This window comes from Dermacentor albipictus, chromosome 6 (assembly GCF_038994185.2).
Source record: "Dermacentor albipictus isolate Rhodes 1998 colony chromosome 6, USDA_Dalb.pri_finalv2, whole genome shotgun sequence".
Taxonomy (NCBI): domain Eukaryota; kingdom Metazoa; phylum Arthropoda; class Arachnida; order Ixodida; family Ixodidae; genus Dermacentor; species Dermacentor albipictus.
The window spans coordinates 77,092,315-77,115,084 of record NC_091826.1 but is presented as its reverse complement, the minus strand read 5'-3'; the positions used below and the strand labels follow the sequence as shown (position 1 = coordinate 77,115,084).

Here is a 22,770-nt window from a genome sequence, read left to right as displayed (position 1 = left end):
AAAACGCGCGCGCCCGAAACCGAAACCGGAAGTGTGGTTCAGGTATTAAGAGCAAGCTAGCGCGGGTGCTCCTATCTAAATACACGTTAAAGAATTAGTTTTTCGCGGCCAGCACTGCACCAAATTTGGCGAGTTTTGTTGCATTTAAAAGAAAAACTTAAACTCTAGTGACTGTTGGTTTGGAATTTCCAAGTTGCACGCCGTCAATTTTTATTAAAAATGACAAAGATAACAAATTTTCAAAAACGAAACTATCAGGTTTAAAACTCCAACTCAGCAATAAGAAATATCACAATTATCTTAATTCCGTATATTAGTACATCTAAAACGGACAAAATTGATATGTTACCTATGATTCTGAATAAGTTTAGTAATATGGAAATAGATTTTGCAGAACCCTTGTACACAACGTAACAAATTCACGTGATATGATATAGCGGATGCGGTTTACAGAACCGCGATACCTGTTTTGGATGCCGAGCTATTAATTTGTAACTTTCGTGCTTCTATTTTTTTCAAGCTTTCGAATCGTTGAAAATCATTTTACCAACACTCAGGCCCTAAATAAACATTCCGCTTCCAACAGTCACTGGAATTTACCTTTCTATCTTAAATGCAAGAAATTTCATTGAAATCGGTCCAGGGGTTGTCTCAGAAAAGCGTTTCTGCGTTTTACATGTATTTGAATAGGCCGCGTTGGAGTTGGGCCCCAGCTAAAGCTTCCTCTTAAGAGGAAGCTTCAGATTTTCGTGTAATAGGGCATATAATGCTTTCGCATGAGTAAGCATAGATTAATAGATTGTGCAATGGCATGATTTCAACACAGGACTCTAAGCAGAACAGCTCTAACCATTAGGCTATGGGCGTGTGCCTCTGCAAACGGTGTAGAACACCCTCAAAATTTTGTCGCGTGCATCGCCAGGCGCATTTCATGGACACTCCACGTGATTTTTGGCCGTCATCAAATACTGAGACGTCAACATATTGATTCCTTTAGTTTTAATGTTTCCTAGCGAACAATAATCACATTACCTGTACGATTTCCCTTTGCGTCAGAATTTGAACGCCAGGTGCCGAAAGATGTCCAGGCACGTTCGCGTTCGAGTCGCAAAAACTGGAGTACAGAATAAGCTGCATTCCAAGCACAAATTTGCTTGCTGGTGTGAATTGTAAAAAAAAGAATAAACAACGCAGGCTATACAGGCCCTGTCTTCTTGTGAGATTGTTTTACCGCACGTAGTAGCCAAGGCACGGTGGCTGGAACAGTACCTGCTGGTGCGTGGTTGCCAAAGTGAAGCGCCATGTCCCTCACATCGCGCAATCACGCCTCCCCCCCGCGTGTTGTCATGGGCGCCGGCCAAGATGCTCCAACGAAGCGCTAATAGCAATGAATCAAAGCAGGCCCGCATACGTGCAAGGACCACCCGGTTAGTTCCGATGAAGAAATTAATGCGCTACTTGGTGGGCGACGCGCGCTGGAGCTGAACGCCGGAAGTGCCAGGACGTGGCGCTGCATGCAGGAACGGGAGAGCGAGGCTAAGCGGCAACTTGGACGAAGCCCTGCAGTTGAAAAGTGTGAAGCGGACGCGCCCACAGCGCCCGCCGTGAGCATGCCACAGTACGGCAACGCGAGAAGACGCCGAGAAGGACCCCGTAGTTATGATCGATCCTGCTCGCGGTCATCGAGTTTTTTTCCGTTGACGTGTCTACGCAAACCACACTATGCCCCTTTACTCGGTCAGCATACGTTTACTGGAGTTCATACTGCCACTACAGCTACGAGCCTTACACTTCGTGTAATATTCGAAGATGTTGCTATCGCAATAAGTGCCTCACCTGTACAACGGAACTGTGACGATTGATTGGTGCGTGGAGCATTACCTTTGAAACTTTCGTGTCTAATGGCCAGAAACAGTACTCGCAAACCTCTCCGTTCGACAGTAATGTTTGCCATTGGTCGGTAGATGTCACTAATTTTCGCGTGTACGCTGTCCTCAATGGTGCGTGCCTTCTCTTATGAACCGGTACAGAGTAAGTAACCGGTACTTTGAATAACGGGTCTAGACTTTTCCAATGAAACATGTGGGGATGCGCGACTCTCACGCGTCCCCTGATATGTTGCTTTCCCGCATAGCTCCCGTCTCTTGTAGTCCGGCTTCGCCGCGTGGCTTGATGCCCGCGGCAGTCGGTGTGGTTGAAGCGCGGTACGAGAGATGGCGCGAGTGTTGCGTTGCTAACGCCAGCTAACGGCGGGGTTACTTGAGCGCGGAAAGGAGAAGGCTCTTCCTCTCTGGTTCGGGCTCGGCAAGCTGCGCGGACGTTCCGCGAGTGCACCGATCCATGCTTCTGCGAGACCGTCTCGCGAGGGCTCGTTCGAACGCGCTACCGTTCGCGTGACCGTACGCGCGAGCGACCAGGCGTTGGGATGCAGCATGAGGCGAACATATTCGCTCGTTATCCGGTCGCGGTGAGACGGACTTCCTAGATTTGTCGCGCAGTCATCGGCATGTTTTGTGGATAGTAACTAGCCTAGCAGGCATTAGTCTATGAAAGGTGCAATAAATGCCCTTGTGATGGTTTGCACTACTGTTCGTCGTTCCTTTGTCCCCAGAGCACGGGTGAGAACACCACAAACGACATTTGCTTTATTGACAATAGATAACTGAAAGAAATGAAATTATCACTTATTGATAATACAGAAATCTTGTGAATTAGTTGGGCGTGCTCTCTATCTTGATTTCACAGACGTAATGGGTGTTTCAGATGCTTAAGAAATCAAAAGCTCGTGTCTTTTAGCGCGACACTTTGATGGTTTCGCACTGTCGCTTAAATGCGACTGTCTAAAACCCGGTTACTGCATACCAGCGTGGGAGAAATAACTGTCACTTCATGCCGTAATAAAGTTGTTGTTGCAAATGTGCACAAAAATATCGTGTCTGAAGGGCCAGAGACATGGTAGGGCACTTGGTATTCAGTTTTCGAATAAGATTTCTGTGTTATGGTAAGAGCAGCTGAAGAATTGGGTAACTTATGAAAGCTAAGGCAAAGAAAGAGGACCACGGTTGTTTACATGTGTTTATTCGTACCTGTAAATGTTGATGCGCCGAAATAAATTGTAGCGCGTCCATCTTGCGTTCAGTGTATATGTACTTCAATGAGTCATTACATGACCGGGGTAGTTGGAGAAGTATGGGAGAGGCCTTTGCCCTGCAGTGGACGTAACCAAGCTGCTGCTGCTGCTGCTGATGATGATGATGAGTCATTCCTGGCATCGCTGTGTAGTCGCGGTGACAAGTAATGTCATGTAGATTCCGCTGTAACAGTTGCAATCCAAGACGCACGCCTACGGGGTTTCATGATCAGTCTCTCATAAAATATAAAAGAGCAGACGATAACGCAAAAGAAAGAAAACTAATTGGCAGGCATAATCAGTAGTCACAACTCCTGGTAGAGGCAATTCCGGTAGAACCCTTCACACGATGACTGTCGACGTTAATACGATGAGCGCTGAAGCACTGTAGCGACATGCCGAATTGCTGAAGACACCGTTATGTAGAATCTGCGGAGGTTATTCTGAGATTTCCCTTGCTTCAGCTATACGCAATGTACTTTCCCTTCGGCATTTGGCCCTCTTTGCTACGACACTCGCGCACCAGAATCGGCCAAGATCATGACAGCATGACCGTGACTGTATGACAACAACGCAGTGACAACGACGCAATCACGTCTATGGATGGATGAAAGCATTATGACAACTATGGCACGATGACAATGTTATGACGCTGATATAAAGCCAGCGTGGCAACGACGGCATGAGGACGATGGGGTGACGACAAGGGTGTCATGCTGCCGTTGTCATGGCACCATCTTCACTGCATCGTGATCATACAGTCGCCGTCATACATTTCACGGCATGTCATTGTCATCGTCCTTTCAAAGTCGCCATTAATTACGTCATCGTAATCGTCATAGTCGCTCAATCGTCATCATTCTCTCGTAGTCACTCCGGTGTCATCATGCGGTCGTCGCCACACGGTCACCGTCATTTCATCGTACTCTATCCTTCATGGTCCTGCGTGGAATGCTTACGTTCGAGCGCCACAACTTTAGGTTGCTTTAGGCGTTTCCCGGAAAAAATGCTACCAACGTGTCTTCCAAACTTTAAAATCGTCGTTGACTTGAGAACAGAGTTATTTTCTTTAGTTTTGAAAGCACAAATGGAAGCATCACTTAAACCGATTTTCACAGCACGTCGGATCTGCGAGGATTTTTTTTTCTTCTCAAAGTACACGTTACAGCCGGTGAACGAGCCATCAAGGCCCGCAGCCTCCTTGGCACACGTCTCTGCACCTAAAGCAAGGTAACGGGGATGGAAGCACACACGTAATTGGACAAAGAAAGACTCTCGTGCGAGAGTTACTTGAGCTCACAGACGGAGGGTGATTAGCGTCACGTTTACTACGGGCTCTTAGGAAGACAAAGCCGCATCACTCGCGTGCCGCCACTTCGACGCCTCGACGTTGTGGTCGTGCTCGTCACGCTGGCCGGCGATCGCGTGACGCCGCCGTCTGCGGCGCCGGTCGTAGAACGAGGGCACGCACAAGTACGAGCCCCGGAGGCGGCAGCACAGGTACGGGTACGGGCAGTCCTCGGGCGCCGTGCACACGTTGAAGAAGAAGCCGCCGCTGTTGTACGGCGGGCAGAAGCGGGGCCGAGCTGCGAGTGGCGAGGACGGGCACGTAGATTTCGGGACCAACTGCGGCGTTATCGCGCCACCAGCGCAGCGCTAGCCAGTGCATGAGGATAGCAATAGGGGCTTGTTGGTACGGCATATCTTATTTTGTTATTGTATCGTGTTTTATAAAGGCACGCACATCATGTTCAACTCGGCATTACTGCGCATGCCCACTAACGATCGAACCAACGAACATGCCCTCGAAAGCTATCTTAAACGTGTTCCCTCTCCTACCCACAACGTATATATAGTTGAGCAAATAAAGCAACGGCGTTCTGTGTTGACTGGCACTTGGCTCGATCGTATTCTTTACGTGAACAACACGAAACAGTTATAGCGCAAGCTTGACAAGGACAAAAGAAGGCACATCTGTGTGTGTCAGATGTGCCTTCTCTTGTCCTTGTCAAGCTTGCGCTATAACAAAATAAGATTTGCCAGTGCAATGCGTAACGCATCAACGTATCGGCGTGATACATAGCTGTGGGTGTGCGAATAGTAATATTGAAAGAAAGGGAAACGAATTGTGAAATCGAATCGTGCAAGAAGAGAACCGACTCAAATGTTGAATACCTTTGGAATAGTTTTCGGTTTGTGAGCAGTCGTTATCGCAATTCAACACGTTCTAGTGTAAACATAAAGTTAGCAATTTTCTGTCACGATACTGCGCGTTATGAAGCCTCGCTTATTAAAAGCCCAAATCGAGCATTTTAGTGACAAAGAAGCAGTTTGGTCGTTAGCATATACAGCACGGATCACTGAGTGCGACTGATAGCGGTATAGATGGAAATGGCACTCCCCTCTGAATTACATGCACCACGCTCCGGTAACTTCGTATGTCTTATGCCCATTATGGCCGCCTGGAGGGGACTTTTCACATATTTGGTGAGTTGAAGTATTAAAAAAAATTCTGATTTACAAACGATAGCTATTTGAGTCCGAGAAGGAATCGAATTAAGAGGGCATTATTTGATTCGTTAACCGAAAGTGCATGTGGATTATTCACACACCCGTGCGAACGTAGCCTTGTGATTTGTTTTTACAAAATTGGAAACAGTTGCAACAGTTGTGCCTGCAGAAACAAACAAATGCTCGATAATATATATATATATTGGGAGGTTTTACGCATGAGCACCAATATTTGATTGAGACCTGCCGTCGTGGAGGACTCCGGTATAATTTGGACTAACGGAGGTTCTCTAACGTGCACCTAAATCTGTATACACGGGTGTTTTAGGATTTCGATCTGTATACGCGGGTGTTTTAGCATTTTGTCCTCGTCGAAATGCGGCCGCCGTGGCAGGGATTCGATCCCGCACTCTCGTGCTTAGCAGCCCAACACCATAGCCAGCCCGCCACTACGGCGGGTAATGAATTCTTAGATGATCGACGAAAGATAACAGGAGGTGAAGTTACAAATAACTGAAAACAATCATGTTTTGTCACATATTACTGCGTGCGTTGACTTTGTGACAACATAGTTCGCACACATGCGTATGTTGTTAGAGAATTATCTCCAACGTAAGATTTCAAATTTTTATGTGCACATAACGACACCGATAGGTTTCAGGCATGACGTGGTTCCGATGTAGTGATATTTATGCGCACAGTTTCCTTTCGTTCCACTCCGTGTGTGCAAAAATAAATCCCTAATAGCTTACCAGCAGGGAGCACCAAAATAATGTTGGAGTTTTCTTGTCCCTTTCCTCTACTTCTGGCACCTGGCGATCGAGCGATGCTTTGTGTTGCCTGACACGTGTAGTTATCTTTATCGGGCGACCACGTTTCGCCGCTTAACAACTGTAATCGCACAGCGAGGGACGCGCCTGCATGTATCCGACGTTTCTGGAAAGTTATCGATGCTTCTATCCGCTGTCTGTTGTCGCCGAGCCTTATGTTATCTGATTTTATCACCTGACGCGAATGGTGTAGAACTTTGTGGAAGGCACGCGGGTCCGAACGATTAGTCTGGAACATTCGACGACTGCTCTATAAAAGCCGACGCGCTTGACCCGCTGATCAGATTTTCGACGATCGCCGAGCGTGTTCGCCGCTTTCGTTGTGCTATAAGTGTAGCCTGTTTTGTGGGCACAGGTTCGCCCAATAAAAGCTAGTTTTGTATTCCACAGTACTGCTTCTTTCTTCACCGTCACTACCACGTGACATCTGGTGGAGGTGCTTGTGCGTTCATGTACCGAACGCCCCCGCAAAGCCGCGATACAAGCCCAAAGCCCGAGGACAAAACTAACATCGCCGAAGACCAGCGTGCTAGCCGCAGACTGCAAGGACTGCCCCCAGAGCACGGACTTCTACCTGAGTCGACAAAGAAGATCGTGGTCAAAACAACCCCAATGGCTGCCCAGCGTCCCCCGTTATCCTACAACAACCTCGGGACCCACCGACCTTCCATGGAGCAGCGACTGAAGACCCAGAATCCTGGTTGGAGACCTACGAACGAATCGCGACTTTTAACAACTGGGACTCCGACGACAAGCTGCGGCATGTATACTTTGCCTTAGAAGATGCCGCCAGAACGTGGTTTGAGAACCGGGAGTCGACCTTGACGACATGGGACCTCTTCCATACCGGCTTCCTGCGCACCTTTACGAGCGTCGTGCGCAAGGAAAGGGCCGAAGCCATGCTGGAAGCCCGAGTGCAGCTACCTAACGAGAACGTCGCCATCTTCACGGAAGAAATGAAACGTCTGTTCCGCCATGCCGACCCGGATATGCCTGAGGAGAAGAAAGTCCGCCTTCTCATGCGTGGTGTGAAGGAAGAACTTTTCGGCGCAATGATACGAAGCCCACCGAAGACCGTAGAAGAGTTCCTTCGCGAGGCCACCAGCATCGAGAAGACACTCGAAATGCGGAACCGGCAATTCAACCGCCGTACAAGCTCTACCCACTACGCCGGAGTTCAGTCACTCGCCGCCGACGACCTACGCGAGACTATCCGAGCTGTCGTGCGGGAGGAGCTACAAAAGCTGTTCCCATCATCACAGCCTCAAGTGGCTTCGATTGCCGACGCCGTGCGTGAGGAGCTCCAACAACAACTTGGAGTAGCCCCTGAATCGCCGCAGCGTGAGCCGCAAGCGATGACCTACGCCGCCGTCGCACGCCGTCAAGGACCCCCTCCGCGACCGCGCCAGGGCCCTGTCACGCCACAGTTTCGTCGTCCGCCGCCGCCGCCGCCAGCAGGACCACCCGTCGCCCAGCGCACCTACGCGAGGAAGACGGACATCTGGCGTGCTCCTGACCACCGCCCGCTCTGCTACCACTGCGGAGAAGCGGGTCACGTCTACCGACGATGTCCGTACCGGGAGATGGGACTGCGAGGTTTCGCCGTCAACGCGCCGCGTCCACAGCTTGCCGAGCACCCACGTGACATCGCCGATTACCTCGCCGCTACTCAGTGGAGCCCTCGACGGCCGACCCGTTCGCCATCACCAGGCCGCTACCTGTCGCCGCAGCGCCGACCATACACTGTCCCAGCCCGGGGCCGGTCAGCGAGCCCATACCCGGAAAACTAAAAGCAGCAACCGATGGAGGTGCGGTTGCTGTTCGTCGAACTGACGAAGATCCTCCGCCGCCGACGAAGACGACGAAGAAACCATCTCGACGACCTAATGACGACACGCCGCCGTCCCGACGAAGTCTGGAAGCCAAAACTACACCGACGAAAGACGACTTGACGACGCGACGTTCCAACTTCATTTCAACACGACGCAGCCGTGATCCAACGCCAAGACCTAACTGCAATGCCAGACAAAGAACAACCGACCTCGACGTGCTTCTCGACGGCCACGCAGTCACTGCCTTAGTCGACACAGGGGCCGATTACTCCGTAATGAGTGGACACATCGCCGCCCAGTTGAAGAAAGTGAAGACCGCATGGGAAGGCCCTCAGATTCGCACCGCTGGAGGACACCTCATCACGCCGACTGGGATCTGCACGGCAAGAATAACCATTCATGACCGGACTTACCCTGCCACCTTCGTTATCCTCCAAGAGTGTTCAGGAGACGTCATTCTCGGTATGGACTTCCTGGACCAACACGGCGCAATCATCAACCTCAAGTCGAAGTCAGTAACGCTGTCGGAAGATAAAGCAATGCCGCCGGAGAGCCCTCGTAGTCACCACGCCTTGAGTGGGCTTGAAGATCAAGTGAGCATGCCGCCTCGCTGCAGCATTGTTATTTCGGTCAGCACCGAAACACCCGCTGACGTAGAAGGCGTCATCGAAGGCGACCAACGTCTACTGCTAGACCGTGAAATTTGCGTCGCAAGAGGGATCGCTCGACTGCATGGAGGGAAAACTGAAGTGTTGCTGACAAACTTCAGCCAGGAGTTCAAGCACATCAACAAGGGCACGAGGATCGCGTACATAGAGGAAATTCTGGAAACAAGTAATGCGTTTGTCCTATCGGATTCCGCCGCATCTACTCCGACGACCATGGTTCCCGAACCAGACTACGACATTAATCCAAATCTCCCTATGATTAAGCAACAGCAGCTGAGAAGTCTGCTCCGACGATACAAATGCTGCTTTTCGACGTCATCGAGGATTCGACAAACACCAGTCGCCAAGCATCGCATAATCACCGAGGAATGCGCTCGACCACTCCGTCAGAGCCCTTACCGAGTTTCGGCGCGAGAACGTGAAGCTATAAGAGAACAAGTCGACGAAATGCTGCGCGACGACATCATCCAGCCATCGAAAAGCCCGTGGGCATCCCCTGTTGTTCTGGTAAAGAAAAAGGACGGAACCCTACGTTTCTGCGTCGATTATCGGCGTCTGAACAAGATCACGAAGAAGGACGTATACCCCCTCCCACGGATAGACGACGCATTGGATCGGCTCTGCAACGCTAAATACTTCTCGTCCATGGATCTCAAGTCTGGCTATTGGCAAATAGAAGTCGACGAAAGAGATCGCGAAAAGACCGCCTTCATCACCCCAGACGGCCTCTACGAGTTCAAGGTTATGCCATTCGGACTGTGCTCGGCGCCTGCAACGTTCCAGCGCGTGATGGACACGGTTTTAGCAGGATTGAAATGGCAGACCTGTCTCGTATACTTGGATGACGTCGTCGTCTTCGCCGAAAATTTCGACGTTCACCTTAGGCGGCTGGCAACAGTACTAGAGGCCATCAGGACATCAGGACTTACTCTGAAGCCAGAAAAGTGCCGCTTCGCTTACGAGGAGCTTCTATTTTTAGGCCACGTCATCAGCAAATCTGGAGTCCGCCCCGACCCGCAGAAGACAGCTGCCATAGCAAAGTTCCCACAGCCCATCGACAAGAAGGCAGTGCGTAGATTTTTTGGCATGTGCGCCTACTACAGGCGATTTGTCAAGAACTTTTCACGCATCGCTGAGCCGCTGACGCAGCTAACTAAATGTGACGTCGAGTTCAAGTGGGAAACGCCGCAGGCCGAGGCATTTCAAGAACTCAAACGACGCATGCAGTCGCCGCCCGTACTTGCGCACTTCGACGAGAACGCCGATACCGAAATCCACACTGACGCCAGTAGCCTAGGCCTCGGCGCCGTCCTGGTCCAGAGAAAAGATGGACATGAACACGTGATAGCTTACGCTAGCCGGTCGTTGTCAAAAGCGGAAGGCAATTATTCTACAACCGAAAAGGAATGCCTCGCCATCGTTTGGGCTACAGCGAAATTTCGCCCTTACCTATATGGCAGGCCATTCAAAGTCGTCAGCGACCATCACGCCTTGTGCTGGCTAGCGAATTTAAAGGATCCCTCAGGACGGCTAGCACGGTGGAGCCTCAGACTACAAGAATACGATATCACTGTAACATACAAGTCCGGACGAAAACACTCAGACGCCGATTGCCTATCACGCGCCCCCATTGACCCGCCGCCGCAAGATGACGAGGATGACGACGCCTTCCTTGGTATAATAAGCGCGGAAGACTTCGCCGAACAACAACGAGCGGACCCGGAACTTAAAGGCCTCGTCGATTATTTGGAAGGGCACACCGACGTTGTCCCCAGGGCATTTAAGCGCGGATTATCTTCCTTCACGCTTCAAGACAGTCTACTCGTGAAGAAGAACTTCTCACCAGTCGGCGCCAATTACCTTCTTGTTGTCCCATCAGGACTTCGTCCAGAAGTATTGCACGCCCTACATGACGATCCGACCGCTGGACACCTCGGTTTTTCCCGGACACTATCGAGGATTCAAGAAAAGTATTATTGGCCGCGCCTGACCGCCGACGTCGCCCGTTATGTCAGAACATGCCGAGACTGTCAGCGACGCAAGACACCGCCGACAAGGCCAGCCGGATTACTACAGCCAATCGAGCCTCCTTGCCGACCATTCCAGCAGATCGGGATGGACTTGCTGGGACCCTTTCCGACGTCAACAACCGGAAATAAGTGGATCGTCGTGGCGACAGACTACCTCACCCGCTTCGCTGAAACTAAAGCACTGCCGAAAGGTAGCGCAGCCGAAGTGGCGAAATTCTTTGTCGAAAACATCCTGCTTCGACATGGCGCCCCAGAAGTCCTCATCACCGACAGAGGAACGGCCTTTACAGCGGAGCTTACCCAAGCCATTCTGAAATACAGTCATACAAGGCACAGGAGGACCACGGCCTACCACCCGCAGACGAATGGCCTTACGGAGCGGCTGAATAAGACCCTCGCCGACATGCTAGCGATGTACGTCGACGTCGAACACAAGACCTGGGATGCCGTCCTGCCGTACGTAACATTCGCTTACAACACAGCGGTTCAAGAAACAACACAGATCACGCCGTTTAAGCTGGTTTACGGCAGGAACCCGACGACGACGCTTGACGCCACTGCCGCACGTAACTGACGAAGAGAATGTTGACGTCGCTAGCTATCTCCAGCGCACCGAAGAAGCCCGACAGCTCGCTCGCCTGCGAATCAAAAGCCAGCAGAGGACCGACAGCCGACACTACAACCTCCGACGACGCTTCGTCGAGTACCAACCTGGCGACCGTGTTTGGGTCTGGACCCCGATACGCCGACGAGGACTCAGTGAGAAACTATTCCGACGCTATTTCGGACCCTACAAGGTCATCCGACGTATTGGTGCTCTGGACTATGAGGTCGTGCCAGACGGCATTTCGCATTCACAGCGGCGCCGTGCACGATCTGAAGTGGTCCACGTGGTGCGCCTTAAACCCTTTTACGGACGCTGACGAACTTAGCCATTTTTGTTCTTTTCTTTGCTACGAGTGCTTTTGTTTATTACCTTCGTTTGTTTGCAGCATCGGGTCGATGCTTTTTAAGAGGGGGGTATTGACACGTGTACTTATCTTTATCGGGCGACCACGTTTCGCCGCTTAACAACTGTAATCGCACAGCGAGGGACGCGCCTGCATGTATCCGACGTTTCTGGAAAGTTATCGATGCTTCTATCCGCTGTCTGTTGTCGCCGAGCCTTATGTTATCTGATTTTATCACCTGACGCGAATGGTGTAGAACTTTGTGGAAGGCACGCGGGTCCGAACGATTAGTCTGGAACATTCGACGACTGCTCTATAAAAGCCGACGCGCTTGACCCGCTGATCAGATTTTCGACGATCGCCGAGCGTGTTCGCCGCTTTCGTTGTGCTATAAGTGTAGCCTGTTTTGTGGGCACAGGTTCGCCCAATAAAAGCTAGTTTTGTATTCCACCGTACTGCTTCTTTCTTCACCGTCACTACCACGTGACATCATGAACATCATGAGAATGTCTTGCTCCATTTGCTCGATTTAGTTGTTTTATTTATCAATTGTACACTACTCTAAGTGTTCCCTTCTGATATTGTTACAGAAATCAAGGCTTTAAGTTACCGGGGTCACATTTGAATTGACGAAGTTCAATAACGTAAGTGTGTTTATTTTATGATACATGACGTCCCTGGACGTACTGAGGAGCCACTGTTTCAAGTGCGACTTCTGTGGCAACAGATGACCTGTGGAGCCCGTTAAGCGTGAGAAGGAGTATTTTGTTTTTCCACTCCCGCTGTTTCACACGACGCTCTTACTGGTCAGTGCCTGCTTTGCTTGTTTTGGATACTTCCTTGCCTCTCATATCCTTTTCAATGTCTTTAAGGGTGATGATAATAAAAATACTGAATACAATCCTTTGTAGAAACACTTCCCTTGCTCATTTGTGCTTTCTCATTTTGAAGTTTTTTTGTTGCGTGAAAGCAACTAACGCACATTTTCCCGTCGAGGTGGTTAGACCTCCTCGTCGCAGATTGCCTCATGTCTACGTTGCTCCCTTTTGTAGCCTTGCACGGACCTTCATGCAAGTAAGAAGGACTTTTTCGTTTGGTTTGTACTTGCTGTTAAATAGAATCACTGCTAAACGGACGCACACAAACTTTAGTCAAGAAAAAAAAACGATTACGACGACCCAGCGACATTTCCAATTGTTCTATCACAGGCAAAAACCCAAGAATCAATATTCACACGATCCCATACGCAAGAGGCATCGCTCAAACCTTATCGGACAACCAGTACACAAAGAATCTAAAATCGGAGTTATACAGCTGTACCGACGTATCGCTTATACATGGGCCGTCTAAGTTGTTTATGTAATACGCTTCCAATAACGATGTTATCGCCTTTAGACTTTATACAGAACATCACGGCGCATACGAAGCTACCGGCACTACGCACACTCTGCAAACGTCACATATCGCATTGAAGATGAGGCCCGTGCGGGCGCGCACTTTATCCACGTGGCAGATCGCTTTCAAGACCCAGGAGCGCCGGCGACACGTCCCTAAGGCGTCCGCCAAAGGCGTCTACAACGGCGTCCGTGATTCGCGTGGCCAACGCCGTAGCAGACGCCGCGGTTGTCTCCACTCTGTACAGAGCAGTGGGCGAGGAGGACATCGAGGCACCATAGCAGCGGCCGGAGAACGCCCCTCCTCCCTGGCCTCACTTAGCGGCCTCGCAGGCCACAGGGAAGGGCACGCATCCGTGCCGCGTTCCTTGCTTGCGCACGCGAGACTGAACCGCGTTCGCCGGCTCACACTCACACGCTTTCACTCATACGGAACCCCCCGGTGACGGCAGAAATGCGCCTGGAGTGTCCATATAATTCCTATCTTAATAAAACCTTCGAAATGTGCAGGCTATCATAACGTTTAGAAGCATCAACAAGCACGCGTCGACACTAGCTAAGATGCTGCACAATACTGATTCAATGTACGAGCCGATGCAGATGCCACGTATTGAAAAAATGGCTGTTGCTTAGCTAAGGTTAAGCCCAGGATGCGAAGCATACTAGCCTTTATTTTAGTTGTTGAACCACTGTTTAGCCTGGTGCATAAGAACGCTGTTGCCTCTGTTCCGGAGTTTCTTCGGCACGTATTCTCCGCTTGGTTGCATTTCGCCGCTCCGAGCGAGTAGAAGTACTCCCAGATACACTCGCAACTTCATCCTTTACCTCGGACTCTGTGGAGCAACGCTGCTGTTTAGCCGCGTACTGTGCATGTCGCTTGGCAAGCCGAACTTCTCGTTCTCCGGCCGTTTCCGTGGCTCTTTGTAACTTGCGCTTTGCGGTCTGACGAGCGGCCCTTTCCTTTCCCGCAATCGCGCTATACAACTGGCCTCGACGAGAGCGCGCCGCTGTTTTATACAGCTGTTATGACGCCAGTGCCCTAGCGGGAGGAACAGGAGTTAGGCCGCAGCACCGGCTGTGCGACCACAGGCGAGCGCAAGAGTTGAGCCCGGCTTGCAGCTGTTGTGACGTCGGTGCCCCAGCGGGAGGAGTGGGAGTTAGGCCGCAGTACCATCTGGGCGACCGCAGGCGAGCGCACGAGCTGAGACCCGGCTATGTAGCTACGCGGCCGCAAGCGAGCGCACGGGTTGAGCCTCCGCTTTTGCAGCTGTTATGGCGTCATACACTGTAAAAAATTTCCGTAATTTTACGGAGGATTTCTGTCATTATACGGAGAACTGCAGATAAAAATACGGAAAGTATGTCATATTTCAAAAATACGGCAAAATCTGCCGTTAATATACGGAAAGTGCTCTCCATATTCAGCTTTACGGACATTTTCACTGTAATCATATAACGGCTATACACTGTTTTGGACGAAACAGAGAGAATTCCGTATTTTTGTTATGTGAACATCCGTATATTGTGAGAAAATTTAAGCTGTCTGAATGAGCGCTCGTACTCATAAAGTTTCAGCAAACAATACTTTATTGAACACGCAAACTGTACGCATTATGAAGATGCGTACAAAATGTGAGAGCTAGCCTTCTACCAATAGCTGCAATAACAGATCGTATAAATATATATACGCATCTTCTATTCCGGTCGCAGTTTGCCGCGCATATGGGCTTAGTAACGCTGATCATATTCGCAAATATATGCGTGTTCTCGCAATGTTCTCAAATTAAGCGCTTCGTAGTTAATAACACAGCATATATGTTTAAGTGAATGAAGAGCCGGGGACATACGTGCATAGGTAAACAAGCTTGCGGCACTCAGGTGCTGGTGCACTGGGAATGACATTGGTGCTCTATACGCCAAAAATTGTGCGCACTCTAAATCAGTACCGAAACGCAGGGAGTGGTATAATGACCCTAACTGCGTTTACATTTTGCAACAAATGGTCTCGATGGGGACTGGCGGCCAATCGATCCAAGTACAACGGTCGGAGGAAATTTTTGAATGCGGAAAGCAATTAACCCAAGTGTCAAAGGGCACTGCTGAACTGCAATGTAGTTGGTTGAACTCATTCCCATGATATTTACAAAATATCTCGTCTCTGACAATAGCTGCCCATTCATCGAGACAAATCGATTACGCATGATCTTCACTGTTCATGGGTTAATTCTTGCGATAAGATGTAGGCGCAAACATTTGGCGCTTCATCTTGAAACAAGACCGGTAAGCGCGCTCGTTCTTGTACGGTAGAATAAAGAACGCGAACATGCACCGACATGTGTGTAAACTACTGGAAGGTGACTGAAGATGAAGGACCTATTACCGTGCTAGTACTGTGTATACTGTCAAAAAGAAGAAAAAAATAATACGGAAAGAAAGAATGCCCAGTGCCGAGATGTAACGATTCAAGCGTTATTTCTTTTTGACCTAGGATGCAACACCATTAGTTCCGTGTGCTTTATGCATGGGCAATGTTATGACACAACTCAATATTTACCCGTTCATTACATGCACCAACCAGCCCAAATTATCCCTGTACTAGAGCTTATGGACGCATTGCAGTGCACTGCTTTGCATTTCATTGTAGCACAGGGGTTTGCTATCGCCAGTAGCGAATGCTTTGGTTGACCTCTCTGCCTTTCTGCTTTTTGAATTCTCTCTCCCTTTGTATAAAACGCACTAACTTGTGGGAGAGAAAGCGTTCTCCTCTTTTGGAATTCAATTAATTGTCAAGCAATTATATTGCAGTTCCAGTAACTAGAGCACAAATGCGAAAACGAAACCGATTCTGTTCGGTTCTCCGCGCTCACAGAGTGCGGCACCAGGGGGCAGCGCGCACTGCGCGACCTAGGTAGGATATTAGACGGCATAGTTAGTAGCAAGAGCTTGGTGGCGCAAGCCACCGCCCCGTTCCAAAGGGGACGCTCATAACATCCATCCATCCATCCATCCATCCGTTGGAGTGGCAGACGGAGCTGCACATGTGTAGTCAGCCGGCATTTTTCGAGTTGTGTTGTAAATGTTGTTAATTCGCCGTAAATATCTCTTGATTTGTGCTCAAGAGTGGAACAAGACCCCAAGGAAGAGAGATTGACGCATCGGGAGCGAAGAACAGAAACGATGGATGGTTACGCTGCTTGGGTCTCGGCACGTTCGAATTGGCAAAGTTCCGAATTTGTCGCTGTGTTGTGTACGCTTGTGCGCTCGTCATTTGCCGTCATAGCGCGGAGATATTTGCGCTGGATGTCTTTCACTTCGTGTACAAAACTCTGCACGCTGCGGCATCGAAGAAGTTGTCCTGTGTTTGGGTGCACGTATGCGCTTGGACACGGATAGCCTGCTTGCTCTCAACGGGTGTTCAACAGTCTACGCGCGCTCGTAACCTGCTCATGAGGTAAGCCCATTTTAATCTTATTTGGTTTGCATAACGTAGGTCTTAAAATGATGTGTGGTAAGCCGGTGTCGCGAACAGAAATATTGTTTCAAAAGACCACTATGCAACGTCTTAGGGCAAAAATGACGCATGAATGGGGAAAGGGATCACCCTATCTTTTCAGATCGATTCCAGTCGTAGCGCGATTGGCTCGATCGCAATTTCCGTGAGGTACTTCTAACCTTTTGTTCACTCGCGTTAAAAGCGTAGAATAAAACTGCGTTCATTTGAGCTCTTGTATTGACGCTTGTATTGGCTTGAGAGCATACTGTATCCGATACACGAACTTCTGTTAAAATACGGAAATAAACGTTCGAGGCAATAGCAGTCGCTCACTACCTGTGATCGTTACTTTCTTGCTTGGGTGCACGTTTTAATTGTGACCAGGAAAAAAAGTACTTTGCTCTGGCTGCCCTGCTGTGTTTCCTCGGTGCAACTTTTTGCGGTGCAGCAAGACGTGTTGCTTCGAATGATGTCTGGGCAGTCAAGGCATTCGTGTCAGTAAGCAAGCAGTAAACGGGGTATCAGTGCGAAAAAATTTGGACATACAAGAGAAGCGAATGGTATCATCATAGACTCTTTTATTTGACGAATAATTCAGTTGTATTACTAAAGCGGATAGTGGATATGCATGAAAGCCAGATTGTATTGATACTCAGCAAAAACAAGGTAACTTATCATTACTAATCAATCCTTTTCTTTACTGAAAGGTAAGTTGCTGTTGTGCTGGAGCTGAGAAGAGGTCTGCCGCCTGCAATGGGTCCATCTCTCTCAAGTTATTGCAGTACTGTAGCTCACAAGGTGAGCGGATTTTTTTTTTCTCTTAGCTGTTTGCCACCTGAATCATGACCATTTACTTAGCTGTGCAGGTGATCACTGTTAGTGACATTGGAGTGCTGGTGGACCAGCACTCCTTTATGATTGCAACGCATATGACAGAGTGCAGCTGTGGCAGTACGCAAAGGTGTTAATCTATAAGCCAAATTAGGTTCTTTGAGGTGATATGTTAATATATTGATGACATTGGATTGTGGTCTAGCAGGCAAACATGCTAAACAAGAAGAAATTTTAATTTGCACTTGGTAAGATGTGCAAGCAATTCAGGCTGTTATGCATGAAATGGGACATTTGTAGATGTCTTCTGCAGTGCTGCAGTCCTGAATTGCTTCAGAGTTGAGTGATACCACTATAATTTCTCTGTAGAGCATGCAGCACAGTTTAGCATTGGGGGAGGCTGGCATCAACAGGCGCCTACTTACTGTGAAGTTCAAGTTAGGTGTTACTGTTAGGGTGACTATATATAATTTATGGTTTAATTCTAATCTTGTGTCAGGCAGACATAGTTCACCCACTTGGTTAAACAATAGAGATGTAATATCTATGTATACAAGTATTACCCATTCATTTATGCCATTTAGACAAAGGCAGAAATGCGTGGGTAATACTTGTGTACATAGACAATACATCACTATTGTTTAACCAAGCGGTTCCCCTGCATGCTAAATTTTACAGGGCTATTATTAAGTAATGTCAGCTTTTGTTGTAACATTAAGGCACCTTTTATATTATTACAGATTACCACCATTGTGCACCATCATAGTGTGATATTTACACTAAATGTATTTGACTTTGCTATAAAACCCTGCACAGCGGTGCATCATGAAATTTTTTTTTATAGTTTCTGGCCTCAGAATGCACTTCACGTTATATGAATTCTTGTTTGCAACAAGACTATAATGTAGGTTTCTCTCCTTATGTTTTGTGGCACTTCAAACTGCGGCGAGCTAAACCACTGGGCAGCAATACTGGAATCGCTACTGCGTGTGGAGCTGTCTTCAAACACAAACAAGGAATACATCATTGCTTTTTTAGCACAAAACAACAGACACAAGAAAGACGACAGAACAAGGCGCTACTCTCAACTGACATCACTTTATTGCGTCCCTCCTTTGTAGACAGCAGAATCTAGAATTACATGCGCTGTGAACACCATGTGCAGGAACCACCAACATCTGATCAAAAAAGCACACTCATGCGACAGAATAAAAAAAAAACATATTGAGCACTGTACAAGGTTAAAGAAAGCACACTAATGCACTGTGACCGCAGTGACTGTATGAAGAAAACTTCCGATAACTCTCTGGCGGTGGTATCACAGCTCTTTTTCAAAATCGTAGTATCACGAAACATTGCGAACCTAAGCGATCCATACCAACAGGCACAGGTTCCCATTTGGCTCAACATTGTAAAATATGGAAGTGCAAAGCCATGTTTTGTGATACTACGATTTTGAAAAAGTGCTGTGATACCACCGCCCGAGAGTTATCGGAAGCTTTCTTCATACAGTCATTGGGGTCACAGTGCATTAGTGTGCCTTCTTTAACCTTGTGCAGTGCTCAATATGGTTTTTTGGATCCTGTCGCATGAGTTCGCTCTTGTGATTGGTTGTTGGTGGTATCTGCACATGGTGCTCACTGCGCATGTTCTTCTAGATTCTACTATTTATAAAGGAGTGACGCAATAAAGTGATGTCAGTTGAGTGTAGCGCCTTCTGCCGGTCGTCTTTCTTGTGTCCATTGTTTTCCGCTTAACAAAGTATTTATGGATTCACACCAACTAGCCCGCCAACACATTGTGTTGCGGGCACTTCTGAAGTACTGTCTGTCCAATAACCTTGGTGGCATGGAAGCGCCGTCCACTTCTATGCGTTGCTTTCTGTTTTACTGTGGCATCACATCACCTTATAATCATAATGTGTATGTACTTTTTCCAAGAGACCCATATTCCTATCCTTTTGTTATATTTGCTGTCGCATTATTTATGTGCAAATGACCAGTGCTCCAAGCTCCATTTTATCGCGAACTACTGGTACCTAAACAGTTCTGTATATCAGAAAACCAAAGCTGAACTGCCGCACAGTACCAAGCAGCAGCCTTAGTGCAGTGTCAAGTAGTCAGATTTTATTGGTCATGCAGAGGTGCACAGGATAGCTCTTTATTACTTGCTGAATAATTAAGCTGTGTGAAAACTGAGTATTTATGTAGCTTCAACCACATGCTATTGGCCATTGCTCCTGCCCTCATCAAATGTGGAAGATTATCACGGCATTTCCTATTCTCTTTTTCCTTATTACAGTGGGATTACTGCATGCGTAAGTAGGAAACGGATCACATAGGCAATCAAAAGCCAACAATGTGTTAACTTGGAACATTGTACAGTTTAATGACCCAGAATAAGCAGAAATACACCATAAATGATTGACATTTAACTTTTACTAGACACAGGGCTAGAGCATACAGTAAGCATACTGTATGCTCATACGGTGTCACATCAATTTAAATTTTAGGGTAGCTTTACAGTGTACGTTTCTATTGTTGCATTCTGTCAGAGGAATGGTAATGTTTCGCATGTATAGCAACTAGACTGTCTATATACAGTAGTAAAAATGTGTTAACTGTATTTTTCATTTGATAGAATGTGTAGAACAATAAAGCCATACAATCAACGCACAGTGATGTGACTTTCTCTGCACATGTTGCAGGTTCAAAAAAAGTATGGTGGAAGCTGTTGCCAAGGTTCCGGCCAGAAAAGACAGCCAGTATAAAAGGGTCCACGCCACTGATCTCTACTACAGGGGATGAACAGCACATCGAGCGCCCTCGACTAAAGCCGGCCTTGTCCCGGAAGTTGGTGCTTCACAACTTTGCGGCACCACTTTGTTGCACGGGTGTGTGGCATTTCTTCCCCTAACATGCCTGCCTGATGTGCCAAAAACTACCCAAGCAGTGTTTCGAGGTGTCCAGAATTTTTCCATTGTAGTGTCTACAGTGTCGCTAACATAAGTGGCGTGCAATGGAAACACTGGTAAATCAGAAAAAACTTGATGTAAGAGAACACTCGTATTCGGGTTCAGATTGTCATAAAAGCGCTTGCCAGACATGTAGAGACCTCCTAAAATGTGAAAAACCACGAAGAAAAGTTTTTCGGCAGCAATATTATCTGATCGCACGCACTAGTTAGTCCACCATATGCCCTGCTTCCAGGACAAGCGACTGCATGATATCGCATTTCCACTGGCTACACCTGCATCCGGTGCTGTGTGCTGAATCCAGCGAAACATGTTAGAAATCAGTGGTGCACAGTGTTTTCTGTCCCCTTTCTCGACGCCTACTGAACACATGTTAAACTGTTTCCAAAGCAGAAAAAGAGAGGGAAAGGGCTCTGAACACATTGCATTTTAAAGTGGCTGGTACTGGGTAACGCAAGTACTGTGGCATAATAGATTTGCACCAGGCAACCTGGGCGCCCAAAAAGGCTGCTGTTTACTTGCAAATGGCCAACGTATTGCGAGCATGTTGAAGTTCTTTTTTTATTCTCATCGCTTATTTAGCTAGTGGAGACAGCTTTCACAACTGAAGAAGCCTTGGAAGCATGAAACATTTCACAAAACCAGCTTCAATATATCGTGTCTGCATCACAATTTCATGGCTGCATGAGTGAACCCTCTGGTTAACGTGTAAGAGAGTTCATGATGTTTGCCATGCATTATCCACTTTATTTACAGGTCAACCCTACCTTGAGATTTAAGCTGATGTTGCATTTAGAGAAATTATGGCCGAGAGCCAGCTTTTGAGAATACAGATTGAGCTTGACAGATTAAACGCCAAAACAAGTCGTTGAGGATTTCAGATCAAGAATCTTCAAAGGCCAGTTCATTTAGTGGTGTTAATATTCTGCTCGAAGTTGTCGATTGTTACGTTCATATGGTGCCCAAGCATTGCGGTAACAACTTCACTTGGAGTACATAGCAAGGGTGTATTCAATGTAAGCTGCTGGCTTTTTTTCTGTGTTTTCAAAAACTGGTTTCTTGTTCAATTTAAATTTTCAAATTTTGCATTGTTTATTAGGTGTTGTGTCCTGTTTCCTTTTCCTGCAGCTTCTTAGTTAAACATCTGAATAGTGAACACAACTTGACCTTTTGCTTGATTGTCTAGATTGCATGCCCTCGAGGCAAAACAATTTCACTTCAAAACTGCTTGTACCATACTGAAAGAATAATTTGAAGCAGCCATAGCCACCAATAACACGCAAGAGATGATTATGAAAATTTTAATATTGTTTTTTGATCTACAGGGTGGCTTAACTATCATGCACCAAGATTTAGAAATATGTAAATGCGATGTAACTAGACAAAATGAAGGTAATGTTTGCCATCGTTTGAAGATACTCTGATTATTTTGTGCATTCTGCCTAATTACATAATTCTTAATTAGTTATTAAATATCTCAAATAATTAAATGAAATGGGTCAATCAAAAGTTGTAGAGCAATATGAAAGCCTCCTGATACACTTTCTTGTTACTGTTACTCATTGTGTGCTACATAAAACTGTTTTTCCAAGGAATAAGCCTGCGAATACACATAAAGTGTCTTAAGTGGCCAGTCATGTGTCAGTTTTGTGGTGCAAAGCCACGAATACAACTTAAATGGGTTCTTTTAAGAAAAAGACTTAGCTCAGCAAATTATCTTTCTTTGTGCAGCCTGTGGAGACAAGGTTTCTTAGACATGGCCATGGCCCTCAAGGAAGATGCCGAGGCCACAGGCAGTTCCTCCAGTGACCGTGAAAAGGTCCCCTGGGGTACAAGTCTGGTTTGGCACCCCCACCTTTATCCTGCAGCTTTTCTGTCTACTTAGCTAACCAGGTGGGTCAATGATGGCAAAGGGAAAAAAGAATCAACAGCATCAAACACAGAACTTGCTCAAGCTCAATGCATTTTTGGTGTGAAGTTTTTCCCTTATCATTTATCAAAAAACGGGTAATGGTCTTCATACGGACACCTCTTTCCCACAGAGAATTAGCAGTAAAAAAAGCAGCTTATGAAGGCTTGAATATTAGCTAGGATGATGTGGCATAGATAGGATAATGATTATGAATG

General features: G+C 47.6%; 1 protein-coding gene across 1 annotated transcript in view; it reads right to left on the bottom strand.

Moving 5' to 3' along the window:
- Positions 1 to 3,234: 3,234 nt before the first annotated feature.
- Positions 3,235 to 22,770, bottom strand: part of LOC135897123 (uncharacterized) — a 50,160-nt gene continuing 30,624 nt past the window's right edge. The window contains exon 5 of the mRNA XM_065425691.1: positions 3,235 to 4,716. Within this exon, the coding sequence (XP_065281763.1) occupies positions 4,469 to 4,716 (248 nt within the window). The 3' untranslated portion in view covers positions 3,235 to 4,468. The remainder of the gene's footprint in view (positions 4,717 to 22,770) is intronic.